This window comes from Dendrobates tinctorius, unplaced genomic scaffold, assembly GCF_039654945.1.
Source record: "Dendrobates tinctorius isolate UK_male_01 unplaced genomic scaffold, ASM3965494v1 ptg000065l, whole genome shotgun sequence".
Classification (NCBI taxonomy): Eukaryota; Metazoa; Chordata; class Amphibia; order Anura; family Dendrobatidae; genus Dendrobates; species Dendrobates tinctorius.
The window spans coordinates 24108545-24133390 of NW_027361733.1; the positions used below are offsets into that span (position 1 = coordinate 24108545).

At 46.5% G+C, this 24846-nt stretch overlaps 1 protein-coding gene across 1 annotated transcript; it reads left to right on the top strand.

Moving 5' to 3' along the window:
- The first annotated feature begins 102 nt into the window (after positions 1–102).
- On the top strand, positions 103–7559 carry LOC141094786 (uncharacterized). The gene is made up of 2 exons (XM_073580740.1): positions 103–326; positions 447–7559. Exon 2 carries the CDS (start codon positions 4192–4194, stop codon positions 6469–6471), a length of 2280 nt encoding a protein of 759 aa, XP_073436841.1. The 5' UTR covers positions 103–326; positions 447–4191; the 3' UTR covers positions 6472–7559.
- Positions 7560–24846: the final 17287 nt, after the last annotated feature.

The window sequence follows — 24846 nt, forward strand, 5'->3', positions numbered from 1 at the left end:
ACAGTGATTGGCGTTTCCTAATGGCCAACACTGTGGCGCTCTGCCAGTCTGACGGTGGCACCTCTTTTCCGTGACTTGACCACGTCATACACTTGGACCTACTAACATCCACCAGATACCAGAATGTGTATGTTGTCGCTATGATCTGTCAATTAGCCTAGGAGTAGAGACCTCTTCCTGTCAGTCTGATTGGATAATTAGGTTTTCTCTGTGACCTGCGCCTGGCTTACACCTACTCAATCCCATGGAGTATGTACAACCTTCATACGTTCTGCCAATCTCAGACTTGATGCAACAAAGGCCCTTTTGCCATACTTGATGTATAGGTCTAGGCAAAAATAACTATCAAATGTAGAGGGTCTCAGAGCAAGAAATCATATGAAAAAACCCTAAAAACGATGCTTAAGCATCGTTTTTAGGGTTTTTTCATATGATTTCTTGTATAGGTCTAGGCACACTGCACCTGATAACTTCCAGAAGAAGGAGACCAAATGGGAGTTTTAGGGCTAAAAATATCCTTTATTAATGCAAAAAATGTAAAAACAGTCAGATTACTCATAAAAAGACGTACAGGTAACAATCCAAAAAAAGGGCAATGTTCTAGCAGAATGGTCCAATAATATAAATGATGGGAAGCCGAGAGAAGAAAAGTGTCCTTCTGTGTATTACGTTAATATTTATAACTCCTCCACAGGCCATAACTTCAAAAACATTTAATTAATGCCAAATAGTGACCAAATCTTACCCGTTCTACTGGACCGTCCGAATCAAATGAAAAAAATCCCCAACACGGGTTGCGCTTCTTTATACCACTGCTTTCTCAAGGGGAAGTAACTGTAGAAGGAAGTCCTACAGGACCTTATCGCACCATGAACCCTGCCCACATGGCCAGTGGCTAGCCAATCAGATCGGTCTGTTGCCGCGCGCACCTCTCATACACCCAAAGCTATCAGCAGGCATGTCCAGGAGCGAGGACACGTCCCGAACACGTGTTCTTGGTCAATATCTTCAATAAATTTATTCAGCTCTTCCCCAGAAAGTTCTTTGTTTTTAGTGTTAATTGTAATTCCCCTCTTGGGGTTTTTCTATTGTATATTGTTGTTTGCTGTGATCAGTGTGTGATCATCTGTTAGTAATCTTATTGTGATCTGAGTACTTGTGTGCGTTTCTCCGCTTTGCGCCCTTTGTTCACATCCCGGCATGTTTATGCTGCTGTGCGTGTGTCTGGGAGCCTTGGTGACGTGTCCTTGTTCCTGGACATGCGTGCTGGACGTAGATGAGAGGAGCCCGGCAATTCGCACCTGGAGTTGTCAATATTAAGGTGATATGTGGACAATGGATAAATAAGATACTTTTCTCCTTCGTCTCATTGGGGGACACTGAGACTGTGGGGTGTATGCTACTGCAGTCTGGAGGCCGACACTATACAAAAAACAAGTTAGCTCCTCCTCCGCCGCATACACCCTCGCCCCGATAGCGGGCGGAAACCAGTTTATTGCTTAGTGTCTGATGGAGGCACACGCAGTCTGGTTCTCTCCAGACTTTTTTTTGTTTGTTTTTTCTCGCTATGAAGAGGAGACGGGCGACGGATCCTATTGAAAGGGTCCGATCTCCCCAAACCATGAACAGGCGAGCACGTGTGAGTATCGCCTCCGCGTATCCTTTCCCGCACCGAGGGACATCTCTGGGACTTTTTCCCCAGACATCTATTTTTCTTTTTTATTTTGTGAAGATAAGACAGGGGCAACGCATCCTATTGAAAGGATCCGATTTCCCCAAACCAGCAACGGGCGACCACGTGCGAGTGTCCCTCCATGTATCCTTTCCCGCAACGTGGGACACTATGCCAGACTTAGCCCTATCCACCCCTAGGTATCGAAACCATGGGCTTGCACAGAGGCACAAGACTAGTGTGTGCGGCCCCCACTGCTCCACCAACACACGACGGCGGTGCTGCATGGCGGCGGACAGTCCCTCTCCTCGCCCCTACAAGGCGGACGGAGCTAGGGTGTCTGCACCGTCCAAAAATGGATTACCTCATGGCCGCTGCTGAGGGCAGGTATGGATGGCTGGGGAGGGCCCCTGGGCAGCGAGAGGCTTCAGGTTAGCGGTGCGGCCAGAAGTGGCAGGTTCTTGGGCTAGGGCTGTGATCCAGCAGTCTCCATTCCTCCCCCCTCCTCCCTCCCTATACCTGCACGTGGAGGGCCGCGTTAGGAAGATTCCCCAGCGGTGGTGAAGGAGAGCGCTTCATGGGGGTGCCGGTGGGATCTCCAGGATAGCGGGGCCGCCAGTGCACGGGCGGGCAGTGACTTCGGCCTAGGCCGCGGGTGGAAGTTCCGCCCCCCCCCCCCCCCCGGCGTGACGTCATATCCGGCGCCACCCCCCATGACCGGGGCGGGCGCTGGATAAAATTGAGGCCCTGGCTTCAGAGCAGGGTAGGCCGCGATCAGGGGAGCCCTCGCAGCCTACCCAAAGGAAGGAGCAGGCAGACGCAGGAGAGCGGGATAGACACGCAGGAGCCGGGTAAGTGCGACCCCGTCCCAGAGCCACACTAGGGCATTAAAGGGTTACCCTCCTCATTTCCCTTTGAACCTTCAAAGAAAGAAAAGAAAAAGAGAGTAAATTGGCCTATTTCAGCAGTATGTCTGGGAAAGGAAAAACGCACACGTTCCTTTATACCGCATGCGTTTCCTGTGGGGTTATGTTCCCACGAGCGCAGACTGTTTATGTGAAGCCTGTAACTCCGAACGCGCCCAGGAGCCCTCCCCTGCAACGGAGCCCAGGGGTCTGGATCCCCCGGAATGGGTGTTATCATTTTCTCGGTCCATGGTTTCGCTTACGAAGGCAATTGAGACCCTTCAGGCCCCGGATAGGGGTAGAGACGACGGCTCGCCTGTTTGGGAGGGTTCATCCACCTCACAAGAGCCTCCGGCCTGCAGGGGCCGCACTCTCTCTAAGCAAACGCATAGGAAGAGAACCCATACGGCGTCTCCGGGCCCCTCCGGTGCTTCGGCATCCGTGAGTGCGGCGTCTCGCTCACCGTCACTATTTTCTGGGAGCGAGCAGAGTTCAGGTGATGACGTGGAGGAATTCTTGGCCCTGGATACCCCGGGGTGTCGGGAGACGGTAGACAGTCTCATTGAAGCTGTCAATCAGACTAGGTATTGAGGAGGATGTCTCCCTAACCGCAGGGCATAAGATATCCTTAAAGAAGGCCAGGCGACCACATAGTGTTTAGCACTCATCCAGAGTTCGAGGACATAGTGCAGCGGCACAGGGAACGTCCAGACAAGCGTTTTTTCGGGACAAAAAACGCTAGAAACGAGATATCCGTTTGCACCAGAGCTCTGTAAGGGATGGGCGGAATCTCCGGTTGTGGATCCCCCAGTGTCACCCCTGGCCTCAAGATCCTTGTCAGTACCTAGTGGTTCTTCCATTAAGGACCCCACGGATCGGCTCATAGAAGGTTTAGCCCGCTCGGTTTATGAGGCATCAGGATCAGCGCTCCTTCATTTGCGGCAACATGGGTAGCCAAAGCCATGATGTCATGATCAGATTCTTTGAATAAAGTCCTACAGGATAGAGACTTGCCGACGGAGGTGTCTGAGATAGCAAATCAGATGGCGATGGCGGGTGACTATTTAATTAATGCGTCCTTGGATGCGGCTAATTGCGCGGCACTAGCGGCGGCAAATGCTATCGCCATTAGGAGAGCCTTGTGGCTAAGGCTATGGCGGGCTGATTCGATTTCTAAGAAATCTTTAACTTCCCTGCCGTATCAGGGTAACCGGCTATTTGGGGAGAAATTAGACAAACTCATTTCGGATGCTACAGGGGGAAAAAGCAGCTTTCTCCCACAGCAGAAAATTAGACTGCCTTTTCGTCAACCTCAGGCGCGCTTTCGAGCATTTCGCACCCCCGGGTGGGCGACAGCGGCCAGTTCTGCCCCAGCTCGCTACAACCAAGACAAAGAGCGTCAGGTCACGTATAGAGCCAACCCGCTGGGTAGGATGCGGGGCCGACCGCCCAGGTCAACAGGGGCCAGGTCCCAGAGGCCCTTAGCAAAATGTCTCGGGGCATCAGGTACCTGAAGACAGCAGAGTAGGCGGACGTCTGCTCAGGTTCTGCCACATCTGGGTCGAGGTGGCACACGACGCGTGGGTGGCGGAATTAGTGTCATCCGGGTACAAAATGGAATTTGTCGGAGATCCTCCAAGACGATTTTTTCTTTCCCGGCTTCCCAAATCGGAATCCCGGGCAGAGGCATTGCTAGGGGCCATCAGGGTTCTTCAGCGCAACGGGGTCATTGTCCCGGTACCAGAGTGCGAAAGAACTCAGGGATTTTATTCCAACCTGTTCGCGGTCCCCAAGAAGGACGGAACAGTAAGGCCGGTTCTGGACCTAAAGCTCCTGAACAGGTTCATCAGAGTCAGGCACTTTCGAATGGAATCCCTCCGGTCAGTGATATCGGCCATGGAGCAGGGAGAATATTTGGCCTCGATCGATGTCCAGGATGCCTACCTGCACATCTCTATTTTTCCCCCGCATCAAAGGTTCCTTCGGTTTGCAATCGATGGTCGGCATTTCCAGTTTGTGGCTCTGCCTTTCGGGTTAGCCACGGCCCCCAGGATATTCACGAAGGTAATGGCGGTCGTCATGGCCATTCTACATTCTCGGGGCATAGTGGTTTTGCCGTACTTAGACGACCTCTTAGTAAAGGGTCCGTCCTTTCGGGCATGTGAGGAAAATGTCAGCATCACGCTGGATACCCTATCTCGCCTAGGATGGTTGGTCAACGGGAAAAAGTCATCCCTTATCCCAGCTCAGAGGATTCCATTCCTAGGGATGATTTTCGACACTTCCCGAGGGTTGGTAATTCTCCCTCAAGACAAGGCTCGGGCGCTCCGGCAGGGAGTTTGGAGTCTTCAGCGACCAGGCCCTCACACTATTCGATTCAGGATGAGGGTTCTAGGGAGGATGGTGGCGGCAATGGAAGCGATTCCGTTTGCTCAATTTCATCTTCGTCCCCTGCAGCACGCTCTCTTGGCATCTTGGGACAGAAGTCCGTTCTCCCTCGATCATCAGTGCAGGTTGTCCTCTCAAGTCCAACGGGCACTTCAGTGGTGGACGCGCAACTCCTCTCTTCTTCAGGGGAAACCCTTTCCCCCAGATCAATGGTTGGTGATCACAACCGATGCGAGTCTTCTCGATTGGGGAGCAGTTTTTCGCCATCACAAGGCCCAGGGGCAATGGTCACCTCAGGAGGCTCATCTCCCAATCAACTTGGAGATTCGAGCGGTGCAGTTGGCACTGCAGCATTTTCAGCACTTGCTAGCAGGACGCCCAGTCCGGGTTCAATCAGACAACGCTACGGTAGTGGCGTACGTGAATCACCAGGGAGGCACGCGCAGCAGGGCAACCATGCGCGAGACAGAGCATGTACTCCGTTGGGCCCGAGAGGCACCACTCGGTAATCTCAGCAGTTCACATACCAGGCGTGGAAAATTGGGCAGCAGATTTCCTAAGCCGGCAAGGTGTCGCGGCCGGGGAATGGTCCCTGCACCCCGAGGTCTTCCAGCAGATTTGCCAACGGTGGGGGACTCCGGACGTGGATCTGATGGCCTCCGGGGAGAACGCCAAAGTGGGCACTTTTGTCGCTCGGTCTCAGGACCTGCGAGCAATCGCAGTGGATGCGTTGGTCCTACCATGGAACCAGTTTCGGCTCCCATACCTGTCTCCCCCACTGCCACTTCTCCCAAGGGTCATCAGAAAGATCAAGACAGAGGGGGTGCCGGCAATTCTGCTGGCCCCAGACTGACCCTGTCGAGTATGGTACGTGGATCTAGTGCAGCTCCTCGCAGACGTGCCTTGGTGTCTGCCGGAACGACCAGACTTACTGTCCCAGGGGCCGATCTGCCACCCGAACTTAGGGGCCCTGTGTTTGACGGCATGGCCGTTGAATCTTGGATTCTGACCCAGGCGGGGTTTGGGCGTGAGGTGGTTGCTACAATGGTTAGTACCCGGAAGCCAGCCTCGGCGAAGGTTTATCATAACACTTGGAAGGTTTTCTTTCACTGGTGTCGAGAGCACGGGGTTGCGCCATTGTCCTTCTCAGTTCCCAACATCCTGGCTTTTCTGCAGTCAGGCCTAGACGCAGGTTTGGCCCCGAGTTCCCTGAGGAGACAGATGTGGGCCTTGTCTGTCCTTTTCCAGCGAAATGTCGCTACCAATATGCAGGTCAAGACGTTCATTCAAGGGGTCTCTCATTTGGTGCCCCGCTTTAGAGCGCCCATAGACGCCTGGGACCTTAACCTGGTTCTGAGTGTCCTGCAGGAAACTCCTTTTGAGCCGTTACAAGAAATCTCATTGTCATACCTTTCCAGGAAGGTTGTATTGGTAGCCATAACTTCCATTAGGCGGGTCTCGGAGTTGGCAGCCCTATCTTGTAGAGCTCCGTTTCTGACTTTTTAAGGATAAGGTAGTCCTTTCCATATTAATGAGGACATTGTTCTGCCTTCGTTTTGTCCAGCGCCAGTACACAGTGGAAAGGGCGCTCTCAGGAGGTACGTGTCAAGGACAGCACCTTTTCGCCAGACAGACTCGTTGTTTGTGATTCCCGAAGGGCGCAGGAAGGGGCTCGCAGCCTCACGGTCGACCATAGCCAGATGGATTCGTCTAACTATTCAAGTGGCTTACCGTATTAGAGGCACGCCGATTCCAACAGGAATAGTGCATACTCAGGCTTCGTCAGATGCGAGCCTGGGTAGAAAAATTCTTCAAGCAGCAGTGGCACACCTTTAGACAGGAGGGCATGCGGTTTGGATCGGTGAGTTGCTCCCACCCAGGGACTGCTTTAGGACGAAGGAGAAATGAATGAGTGTCTCGGAGAAAAGGATTTTACGGTGAGTACTCACAAAAATCCATGTTTCTTCTCTCTCCTCCCCACCCATTCATATTATTGGACCATTCTTCTAGTACATTGCCCTAATTTTATATTGTGACCTGTCTGTCTTTTTATGAGTCATCTGACTTTTTAAATTTTTTGTATTAATAAAGAAAATTTTTATCCCTAAAACTTCAAATTTTTTTCTCCTTTTTCTATATGACCTAGGAGTGGCTTTTGAGCATATTTGCTTATTTATTCATGGTTTATTATGACCTGAGATCTATTTACCATTATGTGCCTGGTTATTGTATTTATACCCTAACGTCTGTCTCATAGCATAGTGTGTGTACATCCTTCATATGTTCTGTCAGTCTTCAACTTGTGATAGTTGTCCTCCTTGTCAGTCTGACTGCAGGGTAGGTTGTCCCTGTAGCCTGTCAGTATTAGATTGGAATAACCGCTGGACATCCACAATGTTTTGTATTTCTTCCTTTACCAGTGTATGGATTTCCAGGATTTAGAATTTGCCAATTTTCAAGTTGTACCACTCTGCTGTCCTTCTGTCAGTCTGAATGTAAAATTCTGGTACTCTGTGTGACTGGTCAGTGTTCTTTTAGGTGTCAAGAACAAGTAACAATCGGCAGTGTACGAACAATAAAATAGTGTATACATATCCTTCCTTTACGCTCAATAGTGTAAACCAACTGCAGTCCTCTTACAGACTCTACAGACCTTCATATCTGCTGTCCAACAATTACAGCTCTCCAAACACTGTTAAATAAGGAACAGTATTATAGTAGTTATATTCTTGCACATAGGGAGCAGTATTATAGTAGTTATATTCTTGTACTATAGGGAGCAGTATTGTAGTAATATTCTTGTACAGAGGGGCAGTATTATAGTACCTATATTCTTGTACTTTAGGGAGCAGTATTATAGTAGTTATATTCTTATACATAGGGGGCAGTATTATAGTAGTTATATTCTTGTACATAGGGGCAGTATTATAGTAGTTATATTCTTGTACATAGAGAGCAGTATTATAGTAGTTATATTCTTGTATATAGGGAGCAGTATTATTGTAGTTATATTCTTGTACATAGGGAGCAGTATTATAGTAGTTATATTCTTGTATATAGGGAGCAGTATTATAGTAGTTATATTCTTGTATATAGGGAGCAGTATTATAGTAGTTATATTCTTGTACATAGGGAGCAGTATTATGATACGATACACTTTATTGATCCCGAGGGAAATTATGGTATCACAGCAGCGTTATAACAGCATTACAAACAAAACATTACAAACAGCATTAATACATTACATTACAAACAGCATTACATAGAGTAATTACTAGACACAGATCCTGCACATGACTAACCACAATACGTAACAACAAAGGTACACAAACCTCTGATCCCTTTACATTAGTGCGCCGGCCCTAGGTCATAGCCATCTTTCACCCTTAGTGAATTGTTATATACCCCCATAGCAGTAGGCACAAACGATTTCCTGAATTTCTCCTTGCACCTTAGTAGGATTAGACTGCTGCTGAATGTGCTCTTCTGATTCAAGAACAGCCCGTATAGTGGGTCTGTATTATTGTTCATTATAGCCCTGCACTTCTTTTGAATCCTATCTTCCACTACCTCCTCAAAAGAGTCAAGATGGAGGCCAACAGCCGTGCTTGCCTTCTTGATAAGTTTGTTGAGCTTATTAGCGTCAGCTACTCGCACAGAGCTGCCCCAGCAAATGATAGCAAAAAAGATTGCACTTGCTACAACGGACTGGTAGAACTTTTCTAGCATTTTACTGCACACATTGAACGACCTGAGCATCCGCAGAAAGTACAGTCTGCTCATTCCCTTCTTGTGAATCTTCTCTGTATGACACCTCCAATCAAGTTTGCTGTCAAGGTGACCCCCCAAATATTTGTAGGTCTCAACCATCTCCACCTCCTGGCCAGCAATAGTGATCGGTGAGTAAGCATTTTTTTTTCTCCTTCCCCCATGACGGCACCACGGAGAGAGGGGATCCTCCCCACGGGGACAGGAAACCTACCGATAAAAAGGCGGTACCTCTCTCCCGCATCAGTTGGTTTCCTGTCCCCATAAGGGAACCTACAGACTTACCGGATGCAGGGACCGACCAGTCTGGTGGATGGCAGCGGGAGCCCCCTGCCCCAGCTGGGGCGGTTACCCGAGGCGCCACCGCTGGGGTCAGCGGGCCTCCAGTGTGTGCGGGGGGGGAGAGACGGCAGCAGGAGATCCGTCCTTCCATGGCGGCCGGAAGCGGCCCTGGGCCGGAGCAGGTACCGGGGTAGGAGTGCGCCAGCGAGCGCAGGTATCCCCTCGCGCTCCGGTAGCCAGGGGAGACGCTGCCGCCGCGCAGGACACCGTTGGAGCCGGCGGTAGTGCAGGGCGGCAGAGGCCAGGCCGCCGCCTGCGCAATGCATCTCTTGGAAGTCCGGCGGGGCGGCAGGAGGTGACACCGCCAACCGCGCAATGCACCTCTGGGAAGGCCAGCGGCGGTGCGCGGGGCGGCAGGAGGAGACGCCGCAGTCAGCGCAATGCACCACTGGGTGCGACAGTGGGGTGCACGCGCGGAGGGCGGGGTGTCGCAAACCAGCTGGGGCGCGCATACAAAAAAAACAAAAACTTTCCCTTATGGTACTCGCCCTCACGTGGCTTAAAAGCGCACAGGGGGCATAGCGCGGCCTGTCACCTGGAGCCATGAGTACAGAGCCAGAAGAGCAGCAGCTGCTGGACATGTCTTCGGACGCAGGACACCAGCAGCAACCACGAAAGTCACCGCAGCAGCACTGGAAGAAGGAAACAAAGGAGTAGTCACTACGATGCGGCAGCAGTAGCCGTTCGGAGTCCCGACGCAGCAGGGAGTCTGGGGGGGCAGGAGCCCCAAAGGACAAGCTGCGTACAGGTCCGGGGCCCACGTCTGACTCTGTATCCTTCTTCGGGCGGGCGGGTAAGTGGACTACGTGAACGTATATGCTGTATTTAGGGCCTGTCCTCCTCTCATAGGGAAAGAAGTGCACACAGAAGCCCAACCACAAGATTTGCCCACTTTGTAAGGATGAACTCCATACGGCGTGGGAAAAAAGGATCTGCCAGTCCTGCATTGAACAGGAATCCCCAGGGTTCGCGGCTGACCTTAGAGCCCTAATTGCCCACCAGGTAGAGAACACTGTCAAAACCCTTCAAGGAAAAAACAATAAACCCAAGAGAAAGGAACCCGAGTCAGATCCTAGTGGAAGGGAAAGTGGATCTTCATCAGACACAGCCCGTCGTCTGGCTCCTCATCGTCTGAGGATGAAGGTCGCTTCCCTATAGAAGAGACGGATAACTTAATAAAGGCTATCAGAACCACTATGGGGCTAGTAGACACCAGGCCTAAAAGGACTATCCAGGACGCCATGTTTAGTGGGTTGGAGCAGAAGAAAAGGAGGTCATTTCCCATGAACGATAAAATCCAGGCGCTCATACAGAGGGAATGGAAAAGGCCAGAGAAGAAAGGCCTCCTAACACCAAAAAGGAAATACCCCTTTGAAGAGCCAAGCTGCTCGTTTTGGGATAAGGCACCAAAAGTGGATATAGCTATAGCAAAGGCCTCGAAAAAAATTTCCCTGCCGTTCGAGGACATGGGGACACTGAAAGACCCTATGGATAAAAAAGCGGAAACATTCGTAAAAGGAGCCTGGGAGGCAGCCGGAGGTGGACTAAAACCCGCTATAGCTGCCACTTGCACAGCCAGAGCCCTGATGGTGTGGCTGGACGACCAACTAAGGAACAAAACGCCAAGGGGAGCAATCCTGGACTCCATCCCGTTAATGAGAGGAGCAGCGGCATTTCTAGCAAACGCATCTGTGGACTCAATCAGGTTGACAGCCAGAGCAGCCTCATTCTCGAACGCAGCACGAAGGGCTCTATGGCTCAAGTGCTGGACGGGAGACCTGCAAACAAAAACAAAGTTGTGTTCCATCCCCTGTGAAGGGGAATTCATTTTCGGGCCTACACTGGATGATATTCTTGAGAAAGCGGGGGATAAGAAAAAGTCTTTCCCTAACCCATCCAATTTCCCCTTCAAACGTTTTCGGAGCAGGAAATTTATCCAGAGGAAGCTGCCTAAAAACTCCCTGGACAAGTGGGAAGACAGAAGAGGCAAAGGGAAGGGGTTCATGTTCGGGAAACCGGCAGACAAGAAGCAATCCCAATGAAGGTGTCTCCCAGGTAGGGGGAAGATTGAGCTGCTTCTTCCCGACCTGGGAAAAGATATCAAGCAGTTGCTGGATACTAAGCGTTGTAGAAACAGGTCTCAAACTAAAATTCCACACCTCACCCAAACCCTCTTTCGTAGTGACCCCACAGAGGCAGTCGATAGAAGAGCAAGTTGCAGTACAATTGGAGATTCAGACCCTGGTGGAGAAAGCGGTGTTGCAGGAGGTTCCCCACCAAGAAAAAGGAGATGGTTTCTACTCCCCTATCTTCTTGCGGAAGAAACCGGATGTGACATTCAGGACGATAGTAAACCTAAAAGAGTTAAACAAATGCCTAGTGATCCCTCCATTCAAGATGGAGATAATAAAGTCTGCAGTAAAGATTTTGATTCCAGCTTGTTACATGGCAGTACTCGACTTAAAAAACGCGTACTATCACGTCCCCATACACTCGGACTACCGCCGATTTCTCAGAATAGCAGTCACGATAGGGGGAGAGATAAAGCATTATCAATTCAAAGCCCTCCCATTCGGGCTGGCCATTGCCCCGAGAGTGTTCACGAAAGTCATATCTGGAGTTATGGCGCACTTGAGAAAACAGGACATCTTAATAGTCCCATACTTGGACGACTTCCTAATAGTAGGCAACTCCCCCGATCATTGTAGAGACCAATTGAACCAGACTATGGAACCTTTGTCCAACTTAGGTTGACTACTGAACTTACCGAAATCTCGGTTAATTCAGAGCCAGGTGCAGGAATATTTGGGCATAACCATAGATTCCGTCAGGCAGGAGTGCCGCCTTCCCGAAGGGAAAAGGTTACACATAGAGCAGCTAGCAACAGGAGCAATAACACGGACACTAATGACACTCAGGAAGGCCAAGTCCTTGCTCGGCTCAATGACAGCCTGCCTACCAGCGGTCCAGTGGGCCCAAGTTCATACAAGAAATCTCCAGTGGGAGATACTAGAGGCAGAAATTTCTCTTCACGGGAATTTAGAAGGGTAGTTAAACATCTCACCTGTAACAGCTCACTTTCTACAGTGGTGGACGAAACCATCCAACCTATCCAGGGGGGTTCCTTGGGTAATACCGGTCTCTCAGATTCTTACTACGGATGCAAGCCCCAGGGGGTGGGGGGCTCACTGGGACAACCAGATAGCACAAGGAGCCTGGACAGAAAACGAAAGGTCAGCCTCCTCGAATATGAAGGAGCTATTAGCGGTGAAGCGCGCCCTCCTGTTTTTTCTAAATCCCCTCAAAGACCATCACGTAAGGGTGTTCTCCGACAGCACTGTAGTTGCTTACTTGAATCATCAGGGGGGCACGAGATCCCGTACCCTTATGGAAGTGACAAAGTCAATTTTCCACTTGGCAGAAGGGAATCTAGGCTCACTAACCGCATTACACATAAAAGGATCAGACAATGTGATGGCAGACTTTTTAAGTTGCACACAGCTAAGGCAGGGCGAATGGGAGCTGAACCAGGAAGTTTTCAACCAGATCACAAAGCTATGGGGGATACCCAACATAGACCTGTTCGCCAACAAAACGAATCGGAAAGTGAAAACATTCTGTTCCATAGACCCATCCGGGGACCCGGTAGCCCTGGACGCCCTTATGATCCCCTGGCACTTTCCCCTGGCATATGCATTCCCACCAATAGCCTTAATTCCATCAGTTCTGAGGAAGATTCGGGAGGACAAAGCAAGGGTAATACTAATAGCCCCCTTCTGGCCTAGAAGGACGCGGTTCTCTTGGCTGAGGAGAATGTCCATCTCCGATCCTTGGGTCCTCCCGGATATCCCGAACTTACTCTCCCAGGGCCCAGTACTGCACCCTCAGGTGGAGAACCTACATATGACGGCCTGGAATTTGAAAGGGCTCTATTAAACAACAGAGGCTTCTCCCAAAATTTAGTGTCCACGCTACTGCAAAGTAGGAAGCCGATAACCACTAAACAGTACGGGAGGGTCTGGAGGAAATTCTTTTCAGTGTCAAAGGCTAGTCCAAAGGGGAAGGTACCCATATCAAAGATCTTAGAATTCCTACAAAGGGGGTTAGAGCAAGGCCTAGCTACCAGCACACTAAAGGTTCAAGTGGCAGCCCTGGGGGTCCTATACAACTGTGACTTGGCAGGGAATCGTTGGGTGTCCAGGTTCATTAAGGCAGTCAGTAGATCCAGGCCCATGTCTTCCCTAATCACCCCTCCCTGGGATCTAAACTTAGTACTCTCAGCCCTGACCAAGTCTCCCTTTGAGCCTTTGCAGAGGGCACCACTAAAATTAATATCTCTCAAGACCTCCCTCCTGATAGCCCTCACATCGGCCCGTAGAATTAGCGACATCCAGGCCCTGTCAGCCTTTCCTCCATTCACACAGATCCTGGATGACAGGGTGGTACTTAGAACGGACCCAGTATATCTGCCGAAGGTAGCGTCTCGATTCCATCAAACTCAGGAAATCTCCCTCCTCTCCTTTTGCCCCAATCCCAAAAACAAGGGAGAAGAAGCTCTACACGCATTAGATATCAGGAGATGCCTAATGGAGTACCTAGCGGCAACCAGTGAGTGTAGGAAGGTTAGGGCTCTTTTTGTCTGCTTCCAGGGGCCAAAGAAAGGGCGAAAGGCATCAAAGAGCACGCTGGCGAGGTGGATAAGGGACGCATCACCTTGTCGTACTCGTCAGACATCCCAGGCAGAATAACGGCCCATTCCACAAGAGCAGTGTCAACTTCCTGGGCGGAGAGAGCAGGCATCTCCATTGAGCAGATATGTAGAGCCGCTACTTGGTCCTCTCCTTCAACCTTCTTTAACCACTATCGGCTGGACCTAGCCACCTCCTCAGATCTAACCTTTGGTAGAAGGGTGCTGGAGGCAGTGGTCCCACCCTAATAGATAGTCTCTGCAATTCTCTCCGTGGTGCCGTCATGGGGGAAGGAGAAAATCGTAGTTACTTACCGATAACAGTATTTCTCCGATCCCATGACGGCACCCGTATATTCCCTCCCTACACGTGTGGGGTGCGCACTTATTTTAAATATAGTTTAGTCAGAAAGTCACGTGGTGTCTCCTCTACGCAGTTTAATAATTATAGAAATTCCTTTTTTTTTTTTTTTTTTTTTTTTTTTTTATATATAAAGTGTTGTGTTAGTATTAGGCTGAAGTTCCATTAATGCTCTGTAAAACAACTGATGCGGGAGAGAGGTACCGCCTTTTTATCGGTAGGTCCCCTCTCTCCATGGTGCCGTCATGGGATCGGAGAAATACCGTTATCGGTAAGTAACTACGACTTCCTTCTATAACTCACCACCATCTCCTTGGTTTTCTTTACATTTAGTTCTAGACAGTTAGTCTGGCACCAATGCACAAAGTCAAAAACCACCCTTCTATATTCCTCCTCACCCCGGTCCCCCACAATTCCCCCTACAATCACTGAGTCATCTGAGAATTTTTGGAGGTGACAGAGATCGGATTTATACTGAAAGTTAGCTGTATACAATGTGAAGAGGAAGGGCGACAGCACTGTACCCTGAGGGGCTCCCACACTGCTCCGTACACTGCCTGCCAGATACCACCTCCCCCATCCTTACAAACTGCGGCCTGTCCGTCAGGTAGTCTCTTATCCAGTTGACCATCCCCCTCATCCACTGCCATATCAGTCAACTTATTTCGTAATAAGAGCGGCTGTAAGGTATTGAAAGCACTAGAGAAGTCAAAGAACATGGCGCACACTGCAGTTCCATCATTGTCCAAGAATGAATGTATTGTATGTAGCAGAGACACTACAGCATCATCCACCCCCAATCTCTGCTGGTACGCAAACCGCAGGGCATCAGTGTAGGCCCTCACCCTCGAGCACAAGTAGGCAAGTACTATTCTCTCCAACTACTTCATAGCATGCGATGTTAAGGCCACTGGACGATAGTTGTGTAGGGAAGTTGGAAAGGTGATCTTGGGAACTGGCACCAGGCAGGTGGTCTTCCACAGCACTGGTATTCTCTGAGATTGTAGGCTCCTGTTAAACAGGAGCTGAAAGACATTACACAGTTGGTTTGCACACACTTTTAGAACACGTGGACTGAGGCCATCAGGCCCAGCTGCTTTGCCAATGACTAGTTTGCGAAACTTTCCTCATATCACTTGGGGAGACAGTGAAAGCAGACAATTCATCATCCAAAGTCGATGCTGACGATCGTTCCTCAGCTCTATCCCTCATTCCTGATGAGGGACATGTGTTAGTAAATCTGTTGAAGAACTCGTTCATTTCATTAGCCATGGGTAAATCACTTCCCCATGCTTCGGCCTAGCCTTAAACCCAGTTAACTGCTTCATGCTCGACCACACCTCCTTGGAATTGTTGTGTGACAGTTTATTTTCTAATTTAATTCGGAACGCCTCACGGGCATTCTTAATTTTCCCCTTTAAGTCCCTTTGTATCAATTTCAGTTTCTTAGTATCCTTCATTTTAAATGCTAGTTTTTTTCTCATTTAGTAAGTATTTCAATTCTTTTGTAATCCAAGGCTTGTTATTTGCATAACATCGAATCTTTTTAACTGGTACTACACTATCAGTACAAAAATTTATGTAATCAGTTACTCTCCCGACAGTATCATTTACATCATCATGCTCTCCTCTGTCGCATATCACCTCCCAGTCTGTGAGGTCAAAGCAGTCTTGCAGAGCTTCCTCAGCTGCAGGAGACCACTTTCTGATTAGTTTTATTGTCGCTGGTTGTGTGCTGACAACAGGTTGATAAGATGGAGACAATAGTATGAGGTTGTGGTCAGATTTTCCCAGGGGGGGTAATGCAGACGATAAATCGGCGTCTTTAACGTTTGCATAGAGGAGATCCAATATACTGCTTTCCCTTGTTGCACATTTAACATATTGATAGAACTTTGGAAGAGCCTTTGAGATCATGACTCTGTTAAAATCCCCAGAGATTAATGTTACCGAGTTTGGGAGCTTTGTCTGAAGGCGAGCTAACACCCCCAACAGCACTTCCCTAGCTGCATCTTGGCTAGCAGATGGAGGTACGTATATACATGACTATCACAATGCAAATGGAGAATTCTCTAGGTAGATAGTAAGGCCTAAGGCCAACTGCTACGAGTTCAATGTTTTGACAGCAGTGACTTTCCTTAACAGTTATGTGCCGCTGATTACACCATCTGTTATTAATGTATAGTATAACACCCCCACCCGTCTTCTTACCACATTTGACTTTGTGTCTATCAGCCCGAACCATTTGAAACCCTGGAACTGAGATACTTGAATCAGGAATGTCCCCATGAAACCAGGTTTCTGTAAAGCACATAAGACTGCATTCCTTGAACTCCGTCTGGGTTTTACACAGAGCTAGCAGTTCATCTGTCTTATTTCCAAGCGAGCGCACGTTGCCCATGATGATTGATGGTACTGATGGTTTAAACCTTCTTCTCTTGGACTTCAACTTTTTTCCTGCTCTGCACCTCTAAAAGGTCTCCACACTTCACGAGGAACCTGTGGTATGGCCAGAGCTGGAGAAGGCTTCAGCCAGCTCAGCTCAAGAAGTCGATCTCTTGAATACACAACACGTTTAGTGATGGGCTTAGGGACTGCCAGCAGGTCAGTGACCCTGTCATTCGCTCCAGTCCTCACCGTGACTGATTGTGTCCAGTGTCCACCTCTGTACACAGATGGCTGCTTCACTTACCACCAAGGTAGAAGCTGTGTGTATTGCAGAACCATAGCTGACAGAGGCAGTATTAGATTCATGTCCACGGGTACTAATAACTGCATCACATGTATCCAATTAGGAGTTGCATGTACCTGTGGTAGATTTATGTAGTGGTGGCAGATCCGGGTGCCGATCCAGAGCTGCATGTCCAAGGGCACCTTCCCACAATGGTCCGTAATGCAGGAACAGTGCGATCCGCAGAGTGTAAAATGTCCGCAGTGCGATCAACTGGGTGTAAAACATCCATAAATCCAAGGTTAAAGTTAGGGGTCCATCAAAGTTCCCAAGGTCCAAAATTCCAAAGAAAGTCCAACAGAAAAAAACAAACTGAGTAGCTGCTGCTGCAATGGGCTGCCAGTAGCACGGCGCCAGTTTTATCTCCTCTATCCCTCCGTCTTGCAGAGAGCAGACAGGCACGTCCACTCTCTCCGGAGTTATAGTAGTTACATTCTTGTACATAGGGAGCAGTATTATAGTAGTTATATTCTTGTACATAGGGGGCAGTATTATAGTAGCTATATTCTTGTACATAGGGAGCAGTATTATAGTAGTTATATTCTTGTACATAGGGAGCAGTATTCTAGTATTTATATTCTTGCACATAGGGGCAGTATTATATAGTAGTTATATTCTTCTACATAGTGGCAGTTTTATAGTAATTATATTCTTCTACATAGGGGCAGTATTATAGTAGCTATATTCTTGTACATAGAGGCAGTATTATAGTAGCTATATTCTTATACATAGTGGGCAGTATTATAGTAGTCATGTTCTTGTACATAGTGGCCAGTATTATAGTAGCTATATTCTTGTACATAGTGGCAGTATTATATAGTAGTTATATTCTTGTACATACGGAGCAATTTTATAGTAGTTATATCTTTGTACATAGGGGGCAGTATTATAGTAGTTATATTCTTGTACATAGGGGCAGTATTATAGTAGTTGTATTCTTGCACATAGGGTGCAGATTATAGTAGTTATATTCTTGTACATAGGGGCAGTATTATAGTAGTTATATTCTTGTACATAGGGGGCAGTATTATAGTAGATATATTATTGTTCATAGGTGGATGTTTTAGTATGGATTTGAATATGCAAGATAAATGGACTTACGCACACAATGACTAAATGAAATAATTACCTAACAGGCCATGTTCACACATTCAGTATTTAACATCAGTATGTTTTAAGTAAAAATCAGGTGTGGGTGATTAATACAGAAGTGGTGACGTGTTTCTATTATACCTTTTCACTGATTGTTCCACTCCTCTTTTTGGTTTACAGATATTGCTGTAAAATACTGAATGTTTGAACATGGTCAAAAGTTGATGAAAATATATGCAAGAGATTATAAATAAAAAAGATAAAAAAATGTGCAATATGTCAAAAGGTAGCTACATCTAAATATACTGCTCAAAGAAATAAAGGGAACACAAACAGCCTTTTGCAACTGGAATAGCGTTCCCTTTATTTTTATGAGCAGTATATAAACAATAAACCTGTATTATACACAGCATTCATGCTTTCAACTGAGACGTCTCCTGCTTTTTTTTTTGTGTGAGATAGCTCTTGTCAGTTGAGGCACAGGTCTCGGGAGCTGTGTGTCTTCAGTCTGACGCCCATACTGACACGTGACTATGACGAGCTGCAGTTTGAATTACGGTATATCAAGGATACCATTTTATCTTATTCTCTGAGAACCCCTTTAAGATGAACATAAATCTTACTAGAATTTATATGTAAATGCCTGAAGTGCACATGTTCTCAAGTTATAATTTAGGAACGTGGTGTAGTATATGGCAGTGCCTGGTATATCACTTCTAAAAAAGCTAAAGCAAAGTTGAAATTAAGAATATTAAATGGGAAGAATCCAATTTGAAAACAATTAGGCATAGATTCAATTAAAGCTACAGGTTGCATATAATAAAATGAAAGGTGCAAAAAGACTGACAATAAAAAACAGTAATCGATACATTTATCCTTTACCCCGGCATCTGCTATATAGTGTATTCAAATAGAAACAAAAAGCAAACAATTATAAGGAACATAAGGGCTACTTGACATACAAGACATAGATCGGCTGACATGTGATATGTGACAAATACCACGTTGGCACCAGGAACATTTTTTTTTCCAACCAAGAACAATGGTGGTAAGCATAACATATGCATATTCATTTTAGCATTAATACTCCAGGGGTGATCCGAAATTGAAATTAATTTTAATCCTAAATGTCTAATGTCATAATCTAATCTGTTTTCTAATATACTTTGTCAAGGATAACAGCAGGGCGAAGGGGAGGTCGAACACATCCTACTGCTGCCACCAGTTTGTCAAGGATAATAGCCAGGGGGCTCGCACACATCCCACTGCTGCCAACAGTTTGTCAGGGAGGACACCAAGGGGAGGGGGGGGGGTCACGCAGATCCCATTGCTATCCATCTATCACTCATCAGTCAATTGCATAATTGTCCTGATCACCTGCTGTCTCTAATCGTCAGGACGATTATGCAATTGACTGACGAGTGATGGATGAGGCCGCTGCTGCTTCCACTACTAGGCAGGTTATTAGGGAACTCACAGTGAGTGAGTATATACACCACCGATTCAAGCACGTAATATATATAGAATCATAGAATCGTAGAGTTGGAAGGGACCTCCTGGGCCATCTGGTCCAAACCCCTGCTCAAAGCAGGATTCGCTAAATCATCCCAGACAGATGTCTGTCCAGCCTCTGTTTGAAGACTTCTATTGAAGGAGAACTCACCAACTCTCGTGGCAGCCTGTTCCACTCATTGATCACTAACTGTCAAAAAGTTTTTTCTAATATCTAATCTGTGTCTCCTCCCATTCAGTTTCATCCCATTGCTTCTAGTCTTTCCTTGTGCAAATGAGAATAAAGATGATCCTTCTACAGTGTGACAGCCCTTGAGATATTTGTAGACAGCTATTAAGTCTCCTCTCAGTCTTCTCTTCTGCAAGCTAAACATTCCCAAATCCTGCAACCTTTCCTCATAAGACAGGGTTTGCAGACTGGTCACCATTCTGGTCGCTCTTTTCTGAACTTGCTCCAGTTTGTTGATGTCTTTTTAAAATGTGGCACCCAAAACTGGACACAGTATTCCAGATGAGGTCTGTTATGATTGGGTCACCGAGGAGGAAAGCAAGACCAAGCTACGCCACAGAAAACCAGAGAGGTTGGTAACTAAGCAGATTGCAGACCCCTGATCCTATCCACACAACTAGCAGTAGCCGTGGAGCGTACCTACGATGATTCTAGACGCCTCAACACAGCCGGAGAACTAAATAAGCCTAAAGCAAGAAAGGGGAAATCTAAACTGCCCCAGAGCAGACCCCAAAGGATTAGACAGCCCCCAAACATATATTGTTGGTGAGACAAGATGAAAACACAAACGCAGGTAGGAAAATAGGCTGAGCAAACGATGGGGTCCACACTAACTAGACAGGAAAGGAAAGACACTGTCTGCAATCACGCAAAAAACCCTGCAAAAAATGTCCAACACGTCTGATAGAAAAATACTGAAGTCCCTCGACTTCGCCCACTATATCAGCACTCTGGCATATTCTGAAAGCAGAGCAAAAAGAGGCCAATCTAATAAGGGACAAAAACAATCTGGCACAAGCAGCAACATAAGGATGGAAACTTAGCACAGCCCCAGCAGGGGCTGGTCGACCACACAAAACTGAATATACAAAACCAAATCAAATGTGAACAATAGCAAAAGAACACTTAGCTTGAGCATGCAGGGACTGAGCTGGAAACTAAGACCTCAGGAGGCAGGAAAAAAATCACCAGCAGGGATAGAGGGAGTCGGCTGTCTTAAATCCAGTCAAAATCTCCAGATGTCCTCCTCATTATCAGGTGGCAGACCTCTGATAATTAGATCAGCTCCACTACCTCATGTAACCACCAGAGGGAGCCCGGAAAGAGAACTCGCGACCCCTCTGTCAATATAACCAGCTCCACTACCTTCACTAGTAACCAGAGGTAGGCCAGAAAGTGAATTCACAACAGAGGTCTGACCAAAGAGGAGTAGAGGGCAATAATGACTTCACGTGATCTAGACTGTATGCTTCTGTTTATACATCCTAGAATTGCATTTGCCTTTTTTGCTGCTGCATCACACTGTTGACTCATTCAGTCTGTGATCAATTAGTATACCCAAGTCTTTTTCACATGTGCTGTTGCTTAGCCCTATTCCTCCCATTTTGTATATGCTTTTTTTCATTTTTATTGCCAAGATGTAGTACTTTGCATTTTTCCCTGTTAAAAAACATTCTGTCAGTTGCTGCCCACTGCTCCAGTTTATTTATATCTTTTTGAATCCTCTCTCTCTCTTCTCTAGTATTAGCTATCCCTCCTAGCTTTGTGTCATCAGCAAATTTTATCAGTTTACCCTCAATTCCTTCATCTAAATCGTTGATAAAGATGTTGAACAATACAGGGCTGTCATGAACTCATTTTCTGCTCCACCAGTTGAGAGTTCCCCTTCCGTTCTCCCTCTGGTGGTGACAGGAGGTAGTGCTGTTGGTTTAAGTGGTAGTGATCTGCCACCTGATGAGGAAGATAACGATTGGATCTCTGAAGTATCAGACTGGATATAAGACAGCTGACGCCCTATCCGGGTGCTGGTGATTCAGTCTGCTTCTCAGGTCCTGGACTTCAGCTCTCTTCCAGTCTTCTCAAGTTAAGTTTGTTTTTTGCTAATGTTCACACTTGCGCTTGTTGGTCAATTCAGTTTTTTGTGTAATCAGCTTGCCCCTGCTGGGGCTATGCTGAATTTCCACTCCTATTAATCAGCATTTGTCAATCTGCTTTTTGTTACTTTGGCCTCTTTTTTGCTCTGTCTCAGAATATTTCAGAGTGATGATATAGGTTTAGAAGTCTAGTGACTCCAGGGTTAATTTTGCTATCAGAAGTGTTGAACAATATTTTTGTAGGTTTTTTTGGCAGATTGCAGACAGTGTCTTTCCTTTCCTGTCCTTTTTAGTTAGCCGGGCCCCACCCATCATTTGCTCAGCCTTTTTTCCTGTTTGTAATTTCATCTTGTTTCACCGTCAATACATGTGGGGGGCTGTCTTTCCTTTGGGGTCTGCTCTGGGGCAGTTAGTTTTCCTCTTTTCCTGCTTTAGGCTTATGTAGCTCTCCGGTTGTGTCGAGGCATCTAGGACCAATGTAGGAACCCTCCACGACTGCTGCTAGTTGTGCGGTTAAATTCAGGGATATGCAATCTGCATAGTTACCAACTTCTCTGGTTTTCTGAGACTTAGCTTGTTGTTTATTTTTTCCTCCTCGGTGACCCATAACACAGGGCCCAGGACAGAGCCCTGTGGTACCCCACTTGAGACATTCTTCCAACTGGATGTGCAGCCATTTACGACCTCTCTTTGGGTCCGATCACTAAGCCAGTTATGAATCCACCTAACAGTTGCCTTGTCCATTCCAAACTTAGCCATTTTATCAATAAGGATTGTGTAAGATACTTTGTCAAATGCTGTGCTGAAGTTAAGATATACTATACAGCATTTCCCTGATCCACCCAATCATTGATTCTGTCATAGAAGGAAATTAAGTTAGTCTGACATGACTTATTAGTTACAAACCCATGCTGACTCTGTTTAATCACTTCATTCTTGTCCAGGTACTTACATACATGTTGTTTAATAGTTTGTTCAAAGATCTTTCCTGGTATAGAAGTCAAACTCACTGGCCTATAGTTCCCTGGGTCTACCTTCTTTCCCTTTTTGAAGATAGGAACAACATTTGCTCTTCTCCAGTCTTCTGGGCCTTCTCCTGTTCTCCAAGAATTTTCAAAGATTATGGACAGGGGTTCAAAAATTTCTTCTGCTATCTCCTTCAGAACTCTGGGGTGTAATTCATCTGGACCTGGAGACTTGAATTCATTTAGGTTACCTAAGTGTTTCCTCACTATCTTTCTGTTTATAGATATCCTGGATTCTTCTATTCCCTTAATAGGACAATGAAGAACTGTTGATGTTACAATTCCTTTCTGAGAGAAAACAGATGCAAAATAGGAATTTAAAAGTTCGGCCTTCTCAACATCCTGTCTTACCATTTCATCATTTTCATCCTGTAAAAATCCTATAGCATCTTTGACTTTCTTTTACTTTTGACATACCTTATCCCCAAAATCCTTTATTATTGCTTTTGACGTCTTTTGCAAGCCTCAATTCATTGTCAGCTTTAGATAATCTGATTTGTGCCCTGCAGGTTCTGCAGACAGCATTATATTCTTCTTTAGATATGCCTCCCTCTTTCCATTTTATAAACATTTCTTTCTTCCTTTTTAGCATGTGCTTAAGTTCTGTGTTCATCCATCCTGGTTTCCGTAAACGCTTCCTATTCTTCCCTCTTTTCGGAATTGTTAACAATTGTGCTTTGAGAATTTCATTTTTCAAGATTTCCCATCCTTTCTGGACATTTTTGTCCTTAAGGATATCCAGCCACCGGATCCCTCCAATTCTCTTTCTGAATCCCTTAAAATCTGCCTTTCTGAAATCTAACCTTGACGTCTGAGTCTTCACAGGTCTTCCTCCTCTAGTTATCCAAAATTCTAAAATAGCATGGTCGCTACCTCCTAGGGTCCCAGCCACTTTTACCTCCTCAACCATTTCCTCTCTGTTTATAAGGATTAGATCCAAGGTAGCAGTTCCCCTTGTTTTCTCCCCTACCTTTTGGAAGATAAAGTTGTCAGCAAGAAAGGATAAGAATTTCCTTGACCTGTTAGTTTTGCATGAGAGAGATTCCCAACAAATGTCTGGATAGTTGAAATCTCCCATAACAACTATGTCATATTTTTTGGAGAACTCGGCCATTTGATGCATAAAGAGTTCATCCATATCTTCAGCTTGCACAGGCGGCCTGTAGTAAATGCCTACAATGGTGTCCTTTGCATTGTTCTGTCCTTGTATTCTTACCCAAACAGTTTCCACAGAACTCCCAGTCTCTGAAGCTTCAATCTGTGTGCAGATATACGCGTTTGTAACATAATGCGACACCGCTTCCTCGTTTATCAAGTCTGTTTCCTGCAAATAAGTTGTTTCCTTCTATCCTTGTATTCCAATCATATGTATTGTCCCACCAAGTTTCATAGTAACATAGTATGACATCATATTTCTTTTCCTGTGTTAGTAGTTCCAATTCTCCTTGTTTGTTGCCCATGTTTTGTGCATTAGTATAGAAACATTTTAGCTTGTGATTGGTTTCTCTTTCTCCAATATTTTTATTATTTAGATTCTTTTGTCTTTGTTCTTCCTTTCCACTTCTAATAGCAGAGTTCTTAATAGCATTTGTCAGGTGTATGGCTTTTTCTGGCCTTTTGCTTCCCTTCCCACATTGTTCTAGTTTAAAGCTCTCCTGATGAGTGTATATACCCCGGTATGATCACTGCCAACTTCACAACAACGAATGAACTACTGGCTGCCACCACCATTCATTTATACAGGCCAATTGGACACCCATTACAGGTAGCGTATGGCCACAGGGCTGCGGTTTACATAGCAAGAGGAACAGAGCTTATTACATTGTATATATTTAAAACGGAAAGCTAGGCAGTTTTTATAAAAGATTATACAAAATGGGAACCAAGCAATACAATATATACAATTACATAAAATAAAAAGGAAAGAGAAGTACTAAACCTAATGTTGCAGGAATGAATCTTATCGTTATCGAGGGAAGCACTTAGATTAGGAAAATGAAACACACAGCGAACTATGTCCTCCAGAATAAACAATGACAGACGCCCAAACTCTCATTTTTATTAGATGAAGGTTACGCACACATACCCAACCTTGGTAAGCTCATGTGGTAGCTGGATGTGGGATGTATTAGGTCTGTTAGCATTTTGTGAGATCTCAGGGATATCTTCGCCCCTTAAGGTCTCAGGCGGTAGATTTTGTTGTCATGTCTCCTATTGCAAATTTACCTTTCTGTAGAGATGAAACACGACATGGATGGCA

Coding starts and splice junctions, on each gene's coding strand:
- LOC141094786 (XM_073580740.1), top strand. CDS start 4,192: ATGGAATTTGTCGGAGATCCTCCAAGACGATTTTTTCTTTCCCGGCTT.